Below are 20427 nucleotides of genomic sequence, written 5' to 3'. Positions count from 1 at the left end.
GTTGCCAGGTTCTGTTTTGTACTCTTAAAAGTTTAATCTAATAAATTTACCTTGCCTTTTCAAAAAAAAAAAAGTATTTGTGGTTCCCACTTACACATTTACACCTACACAAAATATTAAAGTGGGCCCCACCCATGCATTTCCCTATCTACACATTGACATGTGTGATTATCACCTATCAGCCCCACTCATGCATTCACCTATACAAAAAAACAATGTAGGTCCCGCATAGTTCATCACATAACAAGTTATTATTCTACACTTCTACTAATACTCCAACACATCATTTAAATAATAATTAAGGATGGAAGGCCCATTAACATTAAGCCATCTTGCAACACCAATGATCTATGCAACACCATGTTACATTCCCTGAGAATAATCTCTAATCCAACTTATATTTGGAGCTTGAAGAAACTGTACAGTAGAACATTCGGAAACTTCAGCCAGCCTTTTTTTATCAACAACAAAGAAAAGATCTCATTAATTAGAAAAAAAAAAAACCAGGTTACAACAAAGAGAAACAACAGAAATTTTAAACAAAGAGTGAGAGGGCCTGAGGAAATTTGTCAGATGGCTGGTGAACTGATATCCTGGATTTCAGTCACCCCAGAGAATTCAAGCATATAAATGTAGCTCAATTACTGAGAAATCAGTCAATTTGGTGCTTGTAATGGGGGGTTCTCAGGCTTGCCTTGTTGTTGCCAGGTTCTGTTTTGTACTCTTAAAAGTTTAATCTAATAAATTTACCTTTCCTTTTCAAAAAAAAAAAAGTATTTGCGGTTCCCACTTACACATTTACACCTACACAAAATATTAAAGTGGGCCCCACCCATGCATTTCCCTATCTACACATTGACATATGTGATTATCACCTATCAGCCCCACTCATGCATTCACCTATACAAAAAAACAATGTAGGTCCCGCATAGTTCATCACATAACAAGTTATCATTCTACACTTCTACTAATACTCCAACACATCATTTAAATAATAATTAAGGATGGAAGGCCCATTAACATTAAGCCATCTTGCAACACCATGTTACATTCCCTGAGAATAATCTCTAATCCAACTTATATTTGGAGCTTGAAGAAACTGTACAGTAGAACATTCGGAAACTTCAGCCAGCCTTTTTTTATCAACAACAAAGAAAAGATCTCATTAATTAGAAAAAAAAAACCAGGTTACAACAAAGAGAAACAACAGAAATTTTAAACAAAGAGTGAGAGGGCCTGAGGAAATTTGTCAGATGGCTGGTGAACTGATATCCTGGATTTCAGTCACCCCAGAGAATTCAAGCATATAAATGTAGCTCAATTACTGAGAAATCAGTCAATTTGGTGCTTGTAATGGGGGGTTCTCAGGCTTGCCTTGTTGTTGCCAGGTTCTGTTTTGTACTCTTAAAAGTTTAATCTAATAAATTTACCTTGCCTTTTCAAAAAAAAAAAAGTATTTGTGGTTCCCACTTACACATTTACACCTACACAAAATATTAAAGTGGGCCCCACCCATGCATTTCCCTATCTACACATTGACATATGTGATTATCACCTATCAGCCCCACTCATGCATTCACCTATACAAAAAAACAATGTAGGTCCCGCATAGTTCATCACATAACAAGTTATCATTCTACACTTCTACTAATACTCCAACACATCATTTAAATAATAATTAAGGATGGAAGGCCCATTAACATTAAGCCATCTTGCAACACCATGTTACATTCCCTGAGAATAATCTCTAATCCAACTTATATTTGGAGCTTGAAGAAACTGTACAGTAGAACATTCGGAAACTTCAGCCAGCCTTTTTTTATCAACAACAAAGAAAAGATCTCATTAATTAGAAAAAAAAAAACAGGTTACAACAAGAAGTTGTGAAAATAAAAACCAGCTTTAGAAGCTGACCCAAACCAAGATTACATTTGAGCCCAAAACATGTGTCATGTTACATTCCCTGAGAATAATCTCTAATCCAACTTATATTTGGAGCTTGAAGAAACTGTACAGTAGAACATTCGGAAACTTCAGCCAGCCTTTTTTTATCAACAACAAAGAAAAGATCTCATTAATTAGAAAAAAAAAAACCAGGTTACAACAAAGAGAAACAACAGAAATTTTAAACAAAGAGTGAGAGGGCCTGAGGAAATTTGTCAGATGGCTGGTGAACTGATATCCTGGATTTCAGTCACCCCAGAGAATTCAAGCATATAAATGTAGCTCAATTACTGAGAAATCAGTCAATTTGGTGCTTGTAATGGGGGGTTCTCAGGCTTGCCTTGTTGTTGCCAGGTTCTGTTTTGTACTCTTAAAAGTTTAATCTAATAAATTTACCTTGCCTTTTCAAAAAAAAAAAAGTATTTGCGGTTCCCACTTACACATTTACACCTACACAAAATATTAAAGTGGGCCCCACCCATGCATTTCCCTATCTACACATTGACATATGTGATTATCACCTATCAGCCCCACTCATGCATTCACCTATACAAAAAAACAATGTAGGTCCCGCATAGTTCATCACATAACAAGTTATCATTCTACACTTCTACTAATACTCCAACACATCATTTAAATAATAATTAAGGATGGAAGGCCCATTAACATTAAGCCATCTTGCAACACCATGTTACATTCCCTGAGAATAATCTCTAATCCAACTTATATTTGGAGCTTGAAGAAACTGTACAGTAGAACATTCGGAAACTTCAGCCAGCCTTTTTTTATCAACAACAAAGAAAAGATCTCATTAATTAGAAAAAAAAAACCAGGTTACAACAAGAAGTTGTGAAAATAAAAACCAGCTTTAGAAGCTGACCCAAACCAAGATTACATTTGAGCCCAAAACATGTGTCATGTTACATTCCCTGAGAATAATCTCTAATCCAACTTATATTTGGAGCTTGAAGAAACTGTACAGTAGAACATTCGGAAACTTCAGCCAGCCTTTTTTTATCAACAACAAAGAAAAGATCTCATTAATTAGAAAAAAAAAACCAGGTTACAACAAGAAGTTGTGAAAATAAAAACCAGCTTTAGAAGCTGACCCAAACCAAGATTACATTTGAGCCCAAAACATGTGTTTTATGAACCCCTTGTTGGGCAAAGCTATCTGCCAAACTGTTGGTAGTTATCCTTTGACAGCCATTTAAATCTCCTGAATCCTCAAATCTCATGTCACCCCCTTCCCCTTATGCAGCCATTTTACCACAGTTTTTGAGTCACCCTCAATATCAGTCTACTAATACCCATTCTTTTGCCTTCTCAACCCCATCACCTTGCTCCACAGGACTGGATCTGGAAGCCTTGTATCCAAATTGCAAAAGTTCTCTAATCCTATTGATGGAGTTATTTTACCACAGTTTTTGAGTCTCCCTCAATATCAGTCTACTAATACCCCATTCTTTTGCCTTCTCAACCCCATCACCTTGCTCCACAGGACTGGATCTGGAAGCCTTGTATCCAAATTGCAAAAGTTCTCTAATCCTATTGATGGAGTTCACTTTAATTGCAGTTGAATATTTATTTCTATTGCAACAAGCCTTGCACTTTGTTTAATTAGGAGTCCTTGTCTTCGCTTCAGCATGGATGGATACGTCCTAATATTTACTTTTTAGCTTTATATTACCTCTATGCATCTCATCACTTTATCTCCTGTTATGGTCCAGTTTAAATATATTAGGTGAGGTAATGGCATACTTCCACAAGTCTATATCTTGCCCTTGGGGCTATGAAGGAATTTTTACCTCTGGTTGTATTAAAACCCTTCCTACATGGATCTCAGGTATTGCATTCTGGATGCAAACAGGAGAGACAGATGGCTTGTTTGAGATTGAAAATCTTTAATCTGTCTTGAGACAAGATATGAAATTATTTGATACAGAAGACGGATTCAAACATCAAATTTCGTATCTCAACTGATGTACTCGCGCAGGATGCCATAGGTGATAAGGTACACAACTGAATGTGTTATAGGACAACTGGTGCCGTGGAAGACCAAATGATCTGGAGTCTGAATAAGACCACTGAAATTGTGTTTCCTTTTTCCTTTTAATCTAAATGCAGACAGGCCATGCTTTGCAGTACCTTGCTCAGTTCTGTGTTGGCAATGCATTATTATAGGATTTACAACAGTATGGCAGCTTTCACTTGTCATCTTGACTTGTTGTTCCATTGGTGGTTATTTCTGGTGGAGAGTATGGCCAGTATGCAATAATCATGTCAACATGGTCAAGAAAAGGTGAGGCAGCTTATGCTGAAGATGGGAAGGTTACAGAAGAGGTAAACTCCTACCTTTGTCTCAGCTCAAGTTTACATTCCCTAATGTGGTACTGTAGAGATATTGCCTTCAAAGTTTAAAAGCTTGATTGCATGGTGACACTACCCTCACTCAAGTATTAGAGTTGACCTAGCCTGGTGAACAGAACTCTTCGGTATTGCAGAAGAGGTAAACTCCTACCTTTGTCTCAGCTCAAGTTTACATTCCCTAATGTGGTACTGTATAGATATTGCCTTCAAAGTTTAAAAGCTTGATTGCATGGTGAACAGAACTCTTCGGTATTGCAGAAGAGGTAAACTCCTACCTTTGCCTCAGCTCAAGTTTACATTCCCTAATGTGGTACTGTATATATTGCCTTCAAAGTTTAAAAGCTTGATTGCATGGTGACACTACCCTCACTCAAGTATTAGAGTTGACCTAGCCTGGTGAACAGAACTCTTCGGTATATAAACCATTTCTAGGATATTGCCTTCCCTTTTAGTCTATGTTGGAGGGTTATTATAAGAATACAAATCCTGTTGCATATGGTTGAGAAGATTATTTTAGCATATATGAAAGCCAAATAGCATCAATTAAGTTCCAATTAATGGCCCACGAAGTTAACTAAACTTTTTTAATCTTCCAATCTTGTTTCCATTAATTAAGAAGCTTTAATATACAACAAGAAATTACAAAGAAATCAGCATAGAAGCTGACCCAAGACAACTGATATAGTTTTCCTTTCCATGGATCAGATTATTTCACAGGTTCGTGCAGTGTATTCTTTTGTGGGGGAAGAAAAGCAATTGAAGAATATTCCAAGTCACTCACAAAAGCTGTCAATTTAGGGAAAAGGAGTGGAATTGTGAAAGAAATGGGTATTGGATCCATACATGGCCTCTCGTTTTGTTCTTGGGCATTATTTCTCTGGTATGCTGGCATCCTTGTCAGGCATAGGGATACTGATGGTGGCAAACCTTCAGAGGACCACTCTTGATACCTAAGACATTGAAACTTCTAGGTTTTTCAGTTTAGCAAACCTTCTATTTCTCTGAGAATCACTCTTGCATGACCAAATCAGAGGACCACAGTTAATTAGTTGATATCCCACCATTCACCTAAACTGGATTTACCAGGCTACAAACCAGGATGCAAATTACTCTCTGCCTCTATTGTTCTCCATTGAAGTGCATAAATCAGAGATTCAAGATTATAATTGAAGACTGAGCAACCTGTCTATAGACAAAGGGGAAATGTGCATTCCATTTAAATGAAAAATAATTAATTAGGGATCTATGCATAGAATAATTGATTGGGATTTAAAAAATCATAATGGTAATGCTTACTTGATGAAAACTACACAAGTAGTCAATTTTCTCATATTTCAGCATGGTTGAGCATTCCCAAACCATCAAACACCAGATTTAACCATTGCTGTAATGGAACTACCTTTCATTATTGGTTTCACCTGCATTATTTGCTTATATCTATTATTGATCCCATTCTCAATCCACCTCCGAATTTCATCAGAAAATCCAGCATCACCTGCTGAACTCAGTGCATCACAAACTAATCTATATGTATATTCTCTAGGAATTGACCCACCTTCAACTAGCTCAACAAGAAAATCCCGTGCCTCCAAAACTCTTCCCGCTTCACATAATGCATGTATGATAGGGGTGTAAGAGCTTGTAGTGGGTATCCCATGGTTCATCAATTTCATCCTGTTTAAAATCTCAATGGCCTTGTCAATCTCATTAGTTTTGCCATAATACCTAATAAATGAATTGTAGGTAACCCGGTTAGGGATACATCCTCTCTGAATCATATCATCAAAAAGCTCTAATGCCCTGTCAATCCTATAGGTCTTGCAACAGGAATCAATTAAACAATTATAAGTAACAACATCAGGAACAAAACCTTTAAGCAACATTATCCGAAACAAGTGGTTTGCCTCCCACAACCTCCTCCTAGTGGCCTTGCGGCACCCAGTCAGCATGCTATGCTTACAATAAGAGCTAATCAAAATAGTGTATGTAAATATATCAGGAGGGCATCTAAAACCAGGCAATTCCATTTGTTCCACTAAAAATTTTGCCTGCTTAAAATTCCCAACTTTACAAAGAGCACATATGACTGTATTATAGGCATAAACATCAGGTTTACAATGCAGCTGCTTCATCCGATAAAATGCTGCCAATGCTTCATTGGCTAAGCCCTCCTCTCCAAGAACTTTTATCAAACAGGTGATAGTAGCAGTTGTCACAAGTTGTCCATTACCTTTTCCAGCCATTTCTTTAAGAAAATTCCACAGCATTTTCAGCCTATTCCCTTTTGCCAATACACAGGCCATCTCCCTACAAGTACTCTCATTATGGATAAATTCAAATTGGGACTCAACCCAATAATAGAATTGTAACGCCTTTTCTAATCCTAAGTTGACCTTCTCAGGATCTCTGTATGCAGCAGGGCCAAAAAAACGCAAACCATCCCGAAGATTATCAGATTCTAATCGTAGATTTCTCTGTCTAAGAGGTGTCCGGTGCCTAAAACCTTTTTGGCGTCCAATTGATCTAGCAGATTGGAAAAAGAATCTGGTAATGGATCTCAAAACCTCACAGACAGTCTCAACAGTCCATGGATTGAAATTGAGCCTAGTAATTGAGGCGGCAGTTTGAGCATCAAAAGGCTTGTCTTGAAGCATAACAACCATCACTTGACTCACAAGGGAAGTACGAGGAAGATTGAGAGATTTTAACCACGGAATTGAAGGGGAAGAAGCATAACGACGCCTTTGAACAGGGAATATGAGAGGTTGTCGCTGTGGGAGGAGTAACAGTAGTAGATAGTCAACAGTTATTGATATTCTCAGAAAGGAGGATGGCACCAGCATTTCACTGTCACAGATTTTGGTTAGTCCCCACTGTGAAAAAGAAAGAGAGTTTTTGGAAGGGTAAGCAAATACAGTTGAGATCAAGTTACAGCAAACTATTTGGGCGGATTCGGAAATTGATGCATTGGTCGTGGAGAAATATGTGAAACATTAACAAATGTTAAACCCTAACCCTAAGGAACTATTTGGGCGTGGAAATATACATTTAAAACCCTAATGCATCAATGGAGTCTGAAAAAAAAAATGAGAAATGGGGGTTGATTATACCTGAACACGGTAAAGAACGGCGTGTATCGATGAAAAAGGAGAACACGGTGAAAAACCTGAACTGAACGGCGAGTCTCGATCAGTACTTGTGAAAGGAAGAAGAAGAAGAAGTAAAGACGAGTTAAGAAGAAATATACTCAAGCTTTTTGTGCCGTTGAACAGAGGGAGATTATGTGTACCGTTGAGCAGAGATAGATCCGTTGAGCAGAGAGAGAGAGAGAAGGTCGACGAAAGAATGAGAGGGGGGCGCTGGGGCTTTTGAGGGAGACATCTCATCCATCTCTATATATTATTACGTAGGGGAGATGTTCCCAATTCACGGAGGTAGTGTGTTGTAGGTAGACGTGGACAGATTTCTCATCTGAGTCTTATTATATTTGTGGCCTTGTGGGATAAATTATCATTCTACCCCTTTATCTCGCTTGTGATTTGATCACGCGGGTTCGTTTTATTAAGAGATCGGATCTCCTCTTCACACATGGCGCCTCACGCACATCCTATTATGCATTGGAAACATCTCCGATATTTATTGGTTATGTCCAATGCAATGCATGGGAGATGTGCCTGTGAGGAGCAGATGCCGTTACTTTTACGAAGGTTTGGTTTGGTAAGAGTACAAGTACAAATATTTATTGGTTATTATTCATGGGAAATGTTTCAATGCATGGTGGATGTGCCTATGAGGCGCCCATTTGTAAGGAGCAGATCTATCACTTTTATTAAGGCTCCATTTTATAAGAGTACAAGTACAAATATTTATTAGTTAGATAGGACCGTGCGATGCACGGACTTGATTATTGATTATGATTAGGATGGAGTTTTATGACATTTCCAATTAAGTAGTGTATATCTTAGTTCAATTCAAGTGTTACTTTTTGGGTTATGTCTAATTTATCTAATCACAAACTAAGTTGCCCTTAGTGAGAGTGGTCATTTTCCTATTCTCTGGATTTTTGTATTATTTTTTTTATCTTAATGCTAATTTTTTGAAAAAGAATTTTTATTAGTTTTTATTGGTTTATTGTTATTTATTGTATTATTTTTAGTTAGAATTATAAAAATCATATAAATAATAATTTTATAAACTACTTTTGCATTTTGACCCTAACAATGGCCTCTCCTATAGTTTTGGAAAAACAAAGTGTGAATACCTCCTTTCCCTTGGCATTTCAATAACAAAGACACTTAAGTTACCAAAATACCATTTATCATTGTCAATGCATTATCATACATAATTCAAAATTTAAACTTTACCCTTCACCAATTTATTTTTCCAAACAACTTCCAAAGAATAATTATCCTTACTCTTCTTAGACAAAGTAAGGCAAAAAGACTGAAGTAAAATTAATGCATTACATCAACATTTTTATTTGGAATGATGATAAAAGGAAGGTATTTGCACCTTTCTTCAAAAACAATGGGGGAGGATCTTGTCAAGGTCAAAACATTGGGGAGTTTCATAGGATTGTTAGAAAATCCAAATAGGTTTTTATAATTTTTCTTATTTTTAAATGGAATTTAATTGATTTCAAAATAATTAAACTATATTTAAGATTAATATTTTATATTAATTTTTGAAATTATTAAAATTAAATTTAATTAAGTATATTAATTTTTATTTTTTAATAGAACTTAAGTTGATTTTAAATTAGTAAAAATTAATTATAAAACTGATAATTGTTAGATAATATTATATTAGTTTCAGATTAATTTTAATTTGATATTAGTTTTTAATTTATCTTATTATTTTTATTATATTAATTAAAAATAAGTAATAATTATTTTATTTTCTTAAGTAACTTACTAAATTATTTTTATTATGAATAATTAACTTCTATTGTTTTTAAATGGAATATAAATAGATTATAACTTTAAATGGAAATAGATTGTTTAGTGTAATAATATATCATTGAATATCTTAATTTCAATATAACTAATCTTTACTAATAATTACAATTTAATGTAAATATATCTAATATATATATAAAAAATTCTAGTTAAATTGAAATGAATTATGTGAAATTTAATAGAGTAATAGAGGTGAAAGAGAGTTAGTGAGATTAGTTATTGAATGAGAGAGTTAATGGCATAATTAATGAGGAGGCATTATTAAAAGAGTTAATGAGAAAGAAGAGAGAGAGAGAGAGAGAGAGGGAGAGAGAGAGAGAGAGAGTTAATAATGAGTTAATGAGCAATGTTAAAAGTCGTAAAGGTGATTGGTCACTTGAGTTATTTTGCTCAATTTTAAAATTAGAAAGTTAAAAAAAAAAACAGAAAAAAAAAAGATAAATGTTTTTTAGAAGAAACTAGAAAAAAGGTAAGTGACTTGGAGAATAAACCACAAAGAAGGAAAGTGCCAGCTTGGCACATTTCGCTTTAATATATAGATATAGATAGGAGATGAGTTCTTTTCTTCACTTCCCATACTCCATCTAATGGCCTTATTTTTCCATCTAAAATCCATGGTGGGAAGGACTCTCAACTGGTGCTAACCCTCTTTCTTGTTGTATAAAAAAAGATAGAAGCCATATTAGAGAAAAGACCCTACCCAAATGGCAATCTCATCTCAAAATGAAAGCATTACAAAAATCACAAAAAGAAAAAAAAAAAGATTCTTTGGAGTGATGTTAAGCGAGACCTAACTATTTGAACTAAAAAACCATTATTTAGAAAACCAGACCAAAAATTTTGAACCATTATTTAAAATTGAAACTAAAAGAATGCTCAAAATTGTTGACACAACCAATCCAACTAGAAAACCGATGAATTGGTCTCAGTTTTGGAAAACTGATCGGTTTTTAACATAAATGCAAACTTCCAAAGGCCATAACTTAGTGTTCGAATGTCTAATTAGGGTAAACTTTTTATTGATTTTAGGTCAACTTTGCGATCAATATGTTCGAAGGTGTTGACCAAAAAAAAAGCTTTTTTGGCCCCAAATCTTTATTCTTAATGTAAAAAATAAAAAATAAAAACTTGAAACTAAAATTAATATTATGTTATAGTAGAATATAATTATATATTTTGAATATATGATGTATGTATATAGCGACCTCAATTAAACTTCTAACTTGTGAGACTCTCCCTTTTCCTATCAATGCCCAACCCAATTCTTTGAACATTGAGAAAAACATGAATAAGAATTAATGAAATAAAGAACTCTGATGCATGGCTAGATTTAGAGGAGACAATAGTTTATTGTTGGGAAATTAGAATTGGAATTTTGTATAAATTAATAAATTTTTGTGTAAGAAGATTAGAATTGAAACACAAAACTGTTTTTTTATGAATAGTTGAAACACAATATTGTTGACAAAATGAGAATAAGCAAATTCACTCTTTGAGATTTATGTAAAAAATCCTGTTACAACAAATGAAAGGTTGATGTCATTTCAATTGTATAGGCATTATCTAACAACAAAAAAACTAACATTTAACATTGGAAGGGGTTGATGAATGATAAGCACTTACCAATTACTAGTGACATGTGACATGTCATAAGGTGACAAAATTAAGTCAGATGAAGGGCTAAAAGTAGAATAGCATTTGGATCGACATTCTCCTCCTTTTCTATTCTATACAAAAAAAAAATCCATCCTAAAATTGATTCTTAGAAGTGGAAAAAAAACTAGATTTTAAGAATAGGATTCTAAAGCTTAATCAATTCTCGCTATGTCTTTTAATTATAACGAACAGATATGCCCTATTCACATATGAAACTAAGGGCATATTTGAAATTTCTCATGAAATTATAACAAAATGCCTTGATACCTTATCTCTTCTATTACGTTCTCACCTTCATTTTTGAAGCTTTGTATCATGGAGTTTACTACATAGTTTGTGCAGAAAACAACACAAATCAATATTGTGATAAATTTCAGTTAAGATTATTACCATTTCAATTGTTTTTCTTGTCTTTGTAGTTTTGTTCCCACGTCAGAACCTCTCCTTCCTTGAGATTAATTGAAGGGCAAATTTCTTAAACTATCCTTATGGTTTATCTAATTGACTAACTCTACCTTCCCTGTTTACATATTGTCTTAAAGTACCCCTACTATTTTTTATAATTGACATCATTGTTAAGCACTAATGGAAAACAATGAAATGTCAAATTTACCCTCTACTATTTCTCAAATTTTCAAAATAAAATCCTTCTAATGAAAATTTTGAGGAAGTTGAGAAAATGACACAAGCGCATGCCTTAAATGGCAACCTCAGTCTACAACTTTGCAACTCGGACGAGAACCGGGGAAACTTTGAGATTTACTCTTGGATACAAGAAACCAAAGATGAATACGAAACAAAAACCAATTCTTTTCCCTTCTCCATAATCCTTCTCAGAAAATCAAAACAAGCAACAAAGTGAAAAAGATCTATTTCCAAACCCTGGTTCAAGGCAATAAACCGTCTGCAACTTCCTCATCAATTCAAGATACTTCACGAACACTCAAGAAATAATAGCGAGGTAATTCTCTTCTATTAGAGGGGTAAATCACCCAAACCGCCTAGTCATTTAAACCTGGAATCCATTTGTTAATGCCATCACTACTAAGGATTTTTGGTATTCCACCAGAGAATCCAGTGGAAATTACTACATAAAAACAAAGGGAGAAAGGAAATAATATAATAACTATGGAAAGAGAGATGAAATCACAAACTCACAGACCACGTAAAATTTTTCTTCAGCAAATAGAATAACAGAAAATAAAACATATATGGTTTAGACTTCAGAAGCTTTTGAAATTTCATAGAAAATAATAAGTTCACCATAGTGTCAGATCCTGGGAGCTTTTAAGTCCTCGAACTGACCACAACCCAAAGGGTGTTGTTCATCACAACCATGAATTCCAACTTCTCGCTAAAGTCTATCTTGTGTTGGAAGGGGTGAGCACTCGACTCGAACTCCTACACCATTTTGGCTAAGATCAGGTCTCGTGTAGTTCCTGGAAATTCTAATTTCAGGACAAGGTTTCATCCGATTCCATAGGATGTAGAGGAAGCAACACTCACTTTAGTTCTTGAAAAATAGAGGGAACTAGTGGCTTGACTAAGGCACGACCAATTTTTTTTTTCCTTGTTTATTACTTATGGTGGAAAAGCTTAACATCTCGTAAAGGGGGGATAGCTTGTTGAGAAGAGCCTTTTTGGTAGAAGGATGGAGGCGAGCTAGGCATGGTTGGGTCAAGGGGATAGCTTCTCTATCAGCAAACTCAACCAAGTGTTTCGCGTGGGTTTGCATATCAACCAGTGGATAGCTTCTCTATCCACTCATGGCCAAAGTTGTCAAAATAGAGCATTTGTGTAGTCTATTGCCATTGAAGGTGACTTTGACATTTATTGGGGTACCAACATCCAATCTCACCCATGGTTTTCCTTTGTTGCTCCAATAAAACAAACTTATTGGACCAGGATGCAAAGACCTACAAATAGCTTCAAAATCTCCAACAAAACAAGTAGGAATGACGAAAGCGAACCTAGTTTGTAAATCCTCCTCTATTTCTATAATTCCAGCCAACCAGCCCCTCTATTCTCCTTTAGTGATTGGCTTGCCTCCATATCATCATATCCATCACCCATATTAAAGTAGCACGACTTCCTCCCTAAGAAAACCCCTTAAAAGAAGAAGAGGAATGACGATTAACATTGTGAGGGTAAATAGAACATTTTCGTTTGATAGGAGAAGAAGTGGCTTTAGATGGTGTTTAAAGGGTATTTTAGGAATTTTCAAAAATATAATAATCACGTGATGTCACATGTGAACAGAGTGTGATGGAAAGTTAACAGTAAGGGAGGCTTTAGTCAATTGTTAGAAAACTTAAGGGTGCTTTAAGACAATATATAAACAGTAAGGGTAGAGTTAGTTAATTAGCTAAACCATAAGGGTAGTTTAAGAAATTTGTCCTTAATTGAATGGCATTTCAAACCCCCCTGAAAACACTATCTCATTCTAAAAACCCCCAAACCCCTCTCTTTGCTATTATATTTTTTCTTGTTTATTGCATTTTTGTTCTCTTTGCTTTTTCTATAATCCTGTATTTATTTTCATTTTCTTTAGATATTCCTATCAATAAAAGAAGTGGGTTTTTTCATTGTATTTTATAATGGGTTCTTCTCGTTTAATTTAAATTGCCGATCTGGTTCGCCGATTTTTGGTCTTCACTATGAAGCTTATTGCACTAATGTTTTGGATAGTACATGATTCCATCATTTTGAATGTCTTATATTTTGGAATTTTTATTTTTAGATCTTTATTTCCAATTTGTATAGGTACAACATTGATTTAGATATTTCAATTCTGCACTCCCTCTTGGAGTTTTCATATTTGCAATATTGGATAGGTCTTTATTAATGAGAGAACAAGAAAAAATAAGTTGCCAAATGCCTCACTCTTTCTCAAAATTTGAAAAATTCTTAGAATTTGTTCTTTACAAAAATGAATGAATTTTGAGAATTTTTTAGAATTGATGCCAAACAGGCCTTAGGAATTCTTGCCACACTTGTGACATCTTAGTTGGATATACACATATTATAGAGGAGCATTCTCTAATAGTGTATAGAAGATTGAATGTTTTAGAAAACCTCTCTAATGATGCAATCTATACATAGTTCTAGAGAATTCTTGAGGGAGGTAATGTGTGTGTCTCCTCCCTCATTTATATGAATTCAAGTTGTATAAGAAGGGTCTTAAACACAACTTTGACTAGCACTTGCTTAGAGGGTTAAGTGAGTGAGTGCCACACAACTTAGCCAATAAGAATGGTCGAGTTGTAACAAGTAGATGGCAATGATTCAAACACTAGGAAGCAGTGATTTTAGCATTCAAGCAAGAGACATTAGGTCTTAGCCTTCAAGGATTTAGGATTAATGAAAAGAAAACATCCAAAAAAAACCTAAATACATATTTATATTTACTTTGAAAATACATTGGAGTTCTAAAAGGACATAAACAACAATAACACAAACAATTTTGCCCCTTCCTTATAAAACAAGATCTTCTTCAATCCTCTTTTGAAAGATTGTGATTCTTAAAAAAAAGAAAAAAAAAGCTCAGGTGCAACCAAATAACTGAAATTGCAACTAAAAGAAATAGCTCCCTTCATACCTTATCACCAACCATGGTTTTACCTCTCCATTAATCCACAACTTTTATTTTTTTTATTTCTTCCAAGATTTCTGATGAGGTCGGATTTGGCCCTCCAACGACATCATGACACATGGCATCTTAGAATAGCTAGATGACACCCCGACACCACATAGGCGATGACTTGTTTTATCCAAAATGATAGAGCCCGACTTGGCAACCTACCTCCGCCGCCGACCTGGCGACCTGCCTCCGATGCCAACTTGGTGAAAACCTAGCTAGCGACCTCGTCCGCAATTCAGGGCGGCTTGTAGCACCCCATCTAGGGCCAACCTGTGGCACCTTGTCACCAACCGAAGTGACCTCAATGTGAGGAATGACCTCTTTCAAGGACTTGTCGACCTAATTGAGGTCCAAGTGGCGACCTGCGAGACGTGCTTACCGACCCATTCTGCATGCACATCCCATCACTCTCGGATTCTTGGAAGTTGGCCCCTGCATCGAATCTTCCGGAGAAAACCGAACAAGGCACAAAGACTAGTCTACGTGCATGGCTACCTTTGAAGACTTCGGACCGGTCAGGCACGACCTCCCAGAGATCTCTGACACGATGCGTAAAGCCCACACCAAGCAACGCTTATATATAAGCCTCACCTCCAACCTCATACGAGGGAGAAAGTACGCGTGATTATTGGCTCAATAGCTTACTAGCATAGAAACATTCAGGTCACACACAAAGAGTATTGACTTAAGCATCGAAGCGACCACGCCAGGTCTTGATACTGATTCCTTGCAGGTCTCTCTAAAGAGCTACACAGCTCACCTATCTAGCTAGCTCAGCACCCAAACAACCTCCTAGTTCTACCTAGTCCGCTCGGCATCCAAGCCACCTTCCAGTAGGAATTCTCCAACTCGACTTCAGAGTCATCAGCCACCAGGAAGATGCCAGATCGCGCCTCATCAATCGGCATCCAAGTTATTAGTAAATGGGGTGTTGCCAAAACACTCCTCATCAATTGGCGCCGTCTATGGGAAATGCAACAAAAAGATAAGTTCTCACCTTTTAGAAAGCTAAGATCTCACCTTCTAGATTGCTAAGTTTTCACATTCTAATTTCCATTTTTGTCAATTTAATGATACTTTTGAGCAGCACCAACATCAAGAACAAAGTATCAGTTACTGGGGGGCAAGAACATCCATGATAACCTTGAAAACCCCTCTATGACAATCAAACAAGATCAGTACCCCTAGCACTTCATGGAGTATTAACTGCACTGAACCCAACACTCCCATTACCCCAGGCAAACACACTACTAACTCATGTGAACGCCCCTCGGTAGAGCCATCAATGGTTCCCACTAGGATTGAAGTGCGACAGTTTTATGAGATGAAGCATGGATCTCCAAATGTGGACATGGGAGGAGAAGTTCGGCGCATTCACAGAATAATAAACAGCAAACCAGTAGTCCGACAATAGGCACCTCAGAGTAAGGAAGCCCCCGTAGGTCGAGCCCTTCGTGGCTCCCACGGGAGTTGATGGCCAATAGATCGAGCAACTTTGTTGACCTTAGTTCAGCCCGAACAAGCCTCAATAGCTCTCTTCGCAAGGTCTCCCCTATAGGTTGAGCCCTTCGCGGTTCCCGCGGAGTCAGCGGCCTACAGACTATGCGAATGCCCTTGCAGGTCGAGCCTTTCAAGGCTCTTTGTATGCTGGTGAGCTACAGTTAGTAGAGCTGCCCTCGCAGGTCGAGCTTCCTGTGGCTTCTCATAGGAGTAGATGACCAGCGTCTCCAAGGGTTGATGCAGGTGTAGCCGCAGCATCAACCTATCATCCAACACAGAGAGTAACATACATATCGAGCTCTTCATGGATCCCCTGAGAGTTGGAAGCGAACCGAATGTGGAATTTGCCTCATAGGTCGAGCCCTTCGTAGTTCCCGTGAAAGTAGGTGACCTGTAAACAATAGAGCCGACCCTCAAGGTGAGCTTCCCTTGACTCTAATAGGAGTGAGCAGCCAGCAGTTCCAGGAGCAGGTGGTACATGTACGCCATGATCTCGCAAGCACCTACTCGGGGAAACCAATCTCAAAGTGACAACATAGAAGTAGCCGCATTTAAGACTACAATAGAATGACTGTCTGCCTCGGCGACCTGGTCAAATTGAGTCCTAAGGGAAAACTATATTGCATTTAGCTAAGGCCTCCTCAAGCCAACCTCAAAGCACGACGACAACAGGTAGACCGATCTAAGTAGGTCGGCCCCCTGTTTATCTAGCTCGGCAACACGTGTAAATTGATCTCAAAGGACATCGACATCTCACCACCAACTTAAAAAAAAAGAGAGAGAAAAAGAAACAAAGGAAAGACTAGTTCACTTTCAGCACTATGGAAGATGCAAACTTGGCCGATCTCTTCACAACTGACCTCCACCTTGGTATCAGGCTCCACATTGACTTCGTTGGCTACTCTTTTGAGAATCAGCTCGAGGGACATTGTGTTGTAGTCTACTCGGGTTGAGCGACTTGACGAGGCAGTCACGTAGTTATAGGCCCCTCTTGAAGATGGGACGGAAAACTTCACTCATGAGGTATTGGGTTGAATTGAAAAACTTCTTGATGGTTACATCCTTGGTAAGGTAGATGTCCTCAGAGTGCTAGCTTCACCTCTCCTTGAATGGATGAATTCGTCCTTGCGCCCCGATATTCAAGACGGTGAGATCCTGCATAAGGCTGCATTCAAAACTTAGACTCTTCCAACTTGGGGAGCAAAACTAGATTAACGCCAACGGCTATGGGCTCATCAAATTAGTCATTCCAGGTCAAAGAAACAAGCTACTCCCTTCACCGAGCTGATCTCAGCTTGGGAGTGGGCAATTGATGAGGGTGGATTTGGCCCTCCAGTGACATCATGACACGTGGCATCTCAGAACAGTTGGATGACACCCCAGCACCACATAGGTGATGACTTGTCTTAGCCAAAATGATAGAGCCCATCTTGGCAACTTGCCTCCGACGCCGACCTGGCGAAAACCTAGTTGGCGACCTCATCCACAATTCAGGGTGGCTTGTAGCACCCGTCTAAGGCCAACTTGTGGCACCTCGTCACCAGCCGAAGTGACCTCGACGTGAGGAGCGACCTCCTTTGAGGGCTTGCCAACCTGATTAAGGTCTAGGTGGCGACCTGCAAGACATGCTCGGCAACCCATTCTGCATGCACATCCCATCACTCCCAGGTTCTTAGAAGTTGGCCCCCACTCCGACCTGCAAGACAAGGCGTGAAGACTATTCTACGTGCATGGCTACCTCTGAGGACTTCGGACCAATTAGGCACAACCTTCCAGAGATCTCGGACGCGATGTGTAAAGCCCACGCCAAGCAACACCTATATATAGGCCTCACCTCCAACATCACAGGGGGGAGAAGGTACATGCGATTATTAGCTCACTAGCTTACTAGCATACAAACATTCAACTCGCACACAAAGAGTATTGACTTAAGCATCAGAGCAACCACACCAAGTAAGCCACCCGGATCCTCTAATAGCTTACTAGCATACAAACATTCAACTCGCACACAAAGAGTATTGACTTAAGCATCGAAGCAACCACACCAAGTAAGCCACCCGGGTCCTCTAACACTGATTCCTTATAGGTCTCTCTAAAGAGTTACACAACTCACCTATCTACCTAGCTCGGCACCCGAACAACCTCCTGGTTCTGCCTAGTCTACTCAACCTCCAAGCCATTGTCCAACAAGAATTCTCCAACTCAACTTCAGAGTCATTGGCCACCAGGAAGCTACCAGATCGCTCCTCATCAATCGGCATCCAAGTTACCAGTAAACGAAGTGCTACCAAAACACTCCTCATCAATTTCCATGAATTGGAAGATTTATCCCTACAATATTAAGTTCCACTTATTTAGAAAATATCTAGAAGTCTCAAAAGGTATTTCCACCATTGGAAAATTTTAGGTTACGTTTGGTTGGAGTGTAAATGCTGAATCGTTGAAAATTTGCACTTTGATTCAGGTGTGCATCCATTTGATAAGGGTTAAAAAATACACCAATTTTCAATGCAAAAATGTGTATAGACTAGGGTTTGCATTGAAAATAAGAAAAAATATTGCTTCCCTAAAACAAAGGAAATTTTTGCTTTGATATTTTGTTGAAGTAAATAGGCATACTCATTGCATCGATTTCAATTGCTTTCTCTAAAGCCCTCGAAGAGAGTTCAAGAGAGAAGAGGGTGGTTTTGAGTTGCAATAGATGTAACGATCTTTGCCCTCAATTTCTAAAAATGGGAGAAGTAACTCTATCCTCATTTCTATCTATTAAATTCTTATTTTGATTTTTTTTTTGTTTTAGGTTGCTTCCCTTATCAGAAGAGAGATCCGACCTTATTATCCAAATCCACCAATTTGCCTTTATTTTCAGAAAGGTAAATCTGATCTTCCTTCATTTATAGTTGGTTGAATCTCTTTTGCCTTAGATCTCTTATTGTAAGTAAAGTGGCGGTTAGGCTAGGGTAATGGTCTCCTTGAAAGATAGAGGAAGTCCTGAAGCCATAAGGGTTTGATCGGAGATTAGGGTGTGTCAGAGAGAATGTTGGGATAAGGGATCAGTGATGGGGATATCCGGTGATTGAGTGAAATCTGTTTCGTTATGAGAAGGATCTTATTTATGGGGGAAGACCCCGAGATCCTGAAAAGAAGGACTTAAAGGCGTTTGTGTTCGACTAGGAAAGTGAATATTGGATCTGCTGCCAATTATTAAGGGCACTATTGAGGTTTTGTCGCGTGTCTCTATGGAAATCTGGTCAATGATTGACTTTCTTTTCACTCAGAGATCCTCATAGCTCATGTGTACTACTACCCCTTCGCGCCTTACTTAACCAACGTGGCGCTAGTGACGTCACCTTCTGGCAGGTGACGTCTTATCGGGCCTATGTGACATTTTATCGTGTTCGTTACCTCAAAGTCGTGTATGTGTAGGTAAGATCTAGATCCAATTCTTAATGAACCGGGGCCCATGGTGATTCAGAATTTATCGCTAGGTTGGGTACGTGTGCGCCTCATCGCAAGTTCGTCCTAGGGCTGCTTTGGGCTTATGCTAAAAATGGATTTATCACCAACATGCGCTGAACCGTGGGTTCATCACAGACCTGCGATGTGTTGTAGGTTCATCGCAGAGGAAAGATTGGCTGCAAGCAGATTGCAGGCACCTGTGTGGTATCAATCCAGTGTTCGCTGTGCTTTGAGGGATTGAGTGAGTGCTATGTACCTACACTTATTATCCAAAGTATCTAAGGGGCACTATTGAATCTCTTTTCCCCTTTTTAGTTCATCGAGTTTTATTATTTGCTTTTGATTTCTTATTATTGTTCATGGTTTCCTATGCAAAAGCCACTTATCTTTGTTGATAAATAGCCATAATTTATTTTGTAAATATCTTTTCATCATCATCCAACTCCTTTGACTGCAAGATAATCATAGTATACTACCACCTATAATCTGGAACTGATTTGATTGAAGTAATGTGCCTTCTTCTCCATCATGTTTTTAATTATACCTTATATTCTAATCACATCCAGGTCTATCTCTCTCTCTCTCTACAACTAAAACCTTATCATCTTTATACTTTAGACTTAGGGTGCTATTTTATTATGACATCTATGTGCTTTCTTGGTAACAAATCTATGTGTTTTATGTTACTTTTCCTTTTGATTAACAAAACCAGGCGGATGCTTAAATAGCTTACAAATAGCCAAAATGTTTTATCTCTCTTTCTCTCTCTATCTCTCTCACATTCTCTCTCTCTACAACTAAAACCTCATCATCTTTATACTTTGGACTTAGGGTGCTATTTTATTACGACATCTATGTGCTTTCTTGGTAACAAATCTATGTGTTTTATGTTACTTTTTC

General features: G+C 37.6%; 1 protein-coding gene across 7 annotated transcripts in view; it reads right to left on the bottom strand.

Annotated features, from left to right (window-relative positions):
• The window catches only part of LOC104611721 (pentatricopeptide repeat-containing protein At1g77405), a 32109-nt gene extending 24322 nt beyond the window's left edge, over positions 1–7787 (bottom strand). Inside the window, exons 1-3 of one of the 7 annotated variants that reach the window (XM_088893124.1) lie at positions 7604–7787; positions 7425–7485; positions 5658–7187 (exon numbers count right to left, since the gene is read on the bottom strand). In XM_088893124.1, the coding sequence (XP_088749250.1) occupies positions 5676–7187; positions 7425–7485; positions 7604–7704 (1674 nt within the window). In that variant the 5' untranslated portion in view covers positions 7705–7787 and the 3' untranslated portion in view covers positions 5658–5675. Of the gene's footprint in view, positions 1–5657; positions 7188–7424; positions 7486–7561 lie in introns of those variants that run through there. The other 6 variants (XM_088893125.1, XM_088893123.1, XM_088893126.1 and 3 more) reach the window with 6 other exon arrangements.
• Between the last annotated feature and the right edge of the window lie 12640 nt (positions 7788–20427).

This window comes from Nelumbo nucifera, chromosome 8, assembly GCF_055504915.1.
Source record: "Nelumbo nucifera cultivar China Antique chromosome 8, China Antique-T2T, whole genome shotgun sequence".
Classification (NCBI taxonomy): domain Eukaryota; kingdom Viridiplantae; phylum Streptophyta; class Magnoliopsida; order Proteales; family Nelumbonaceae; genus Nelumbo; species Nelumbo nucifera.
The sequence above is the reverse complement of the archived record's forward strand: the minus strand, read 5'-3'. Positions and strand labels throughout refer to the sequence as shown.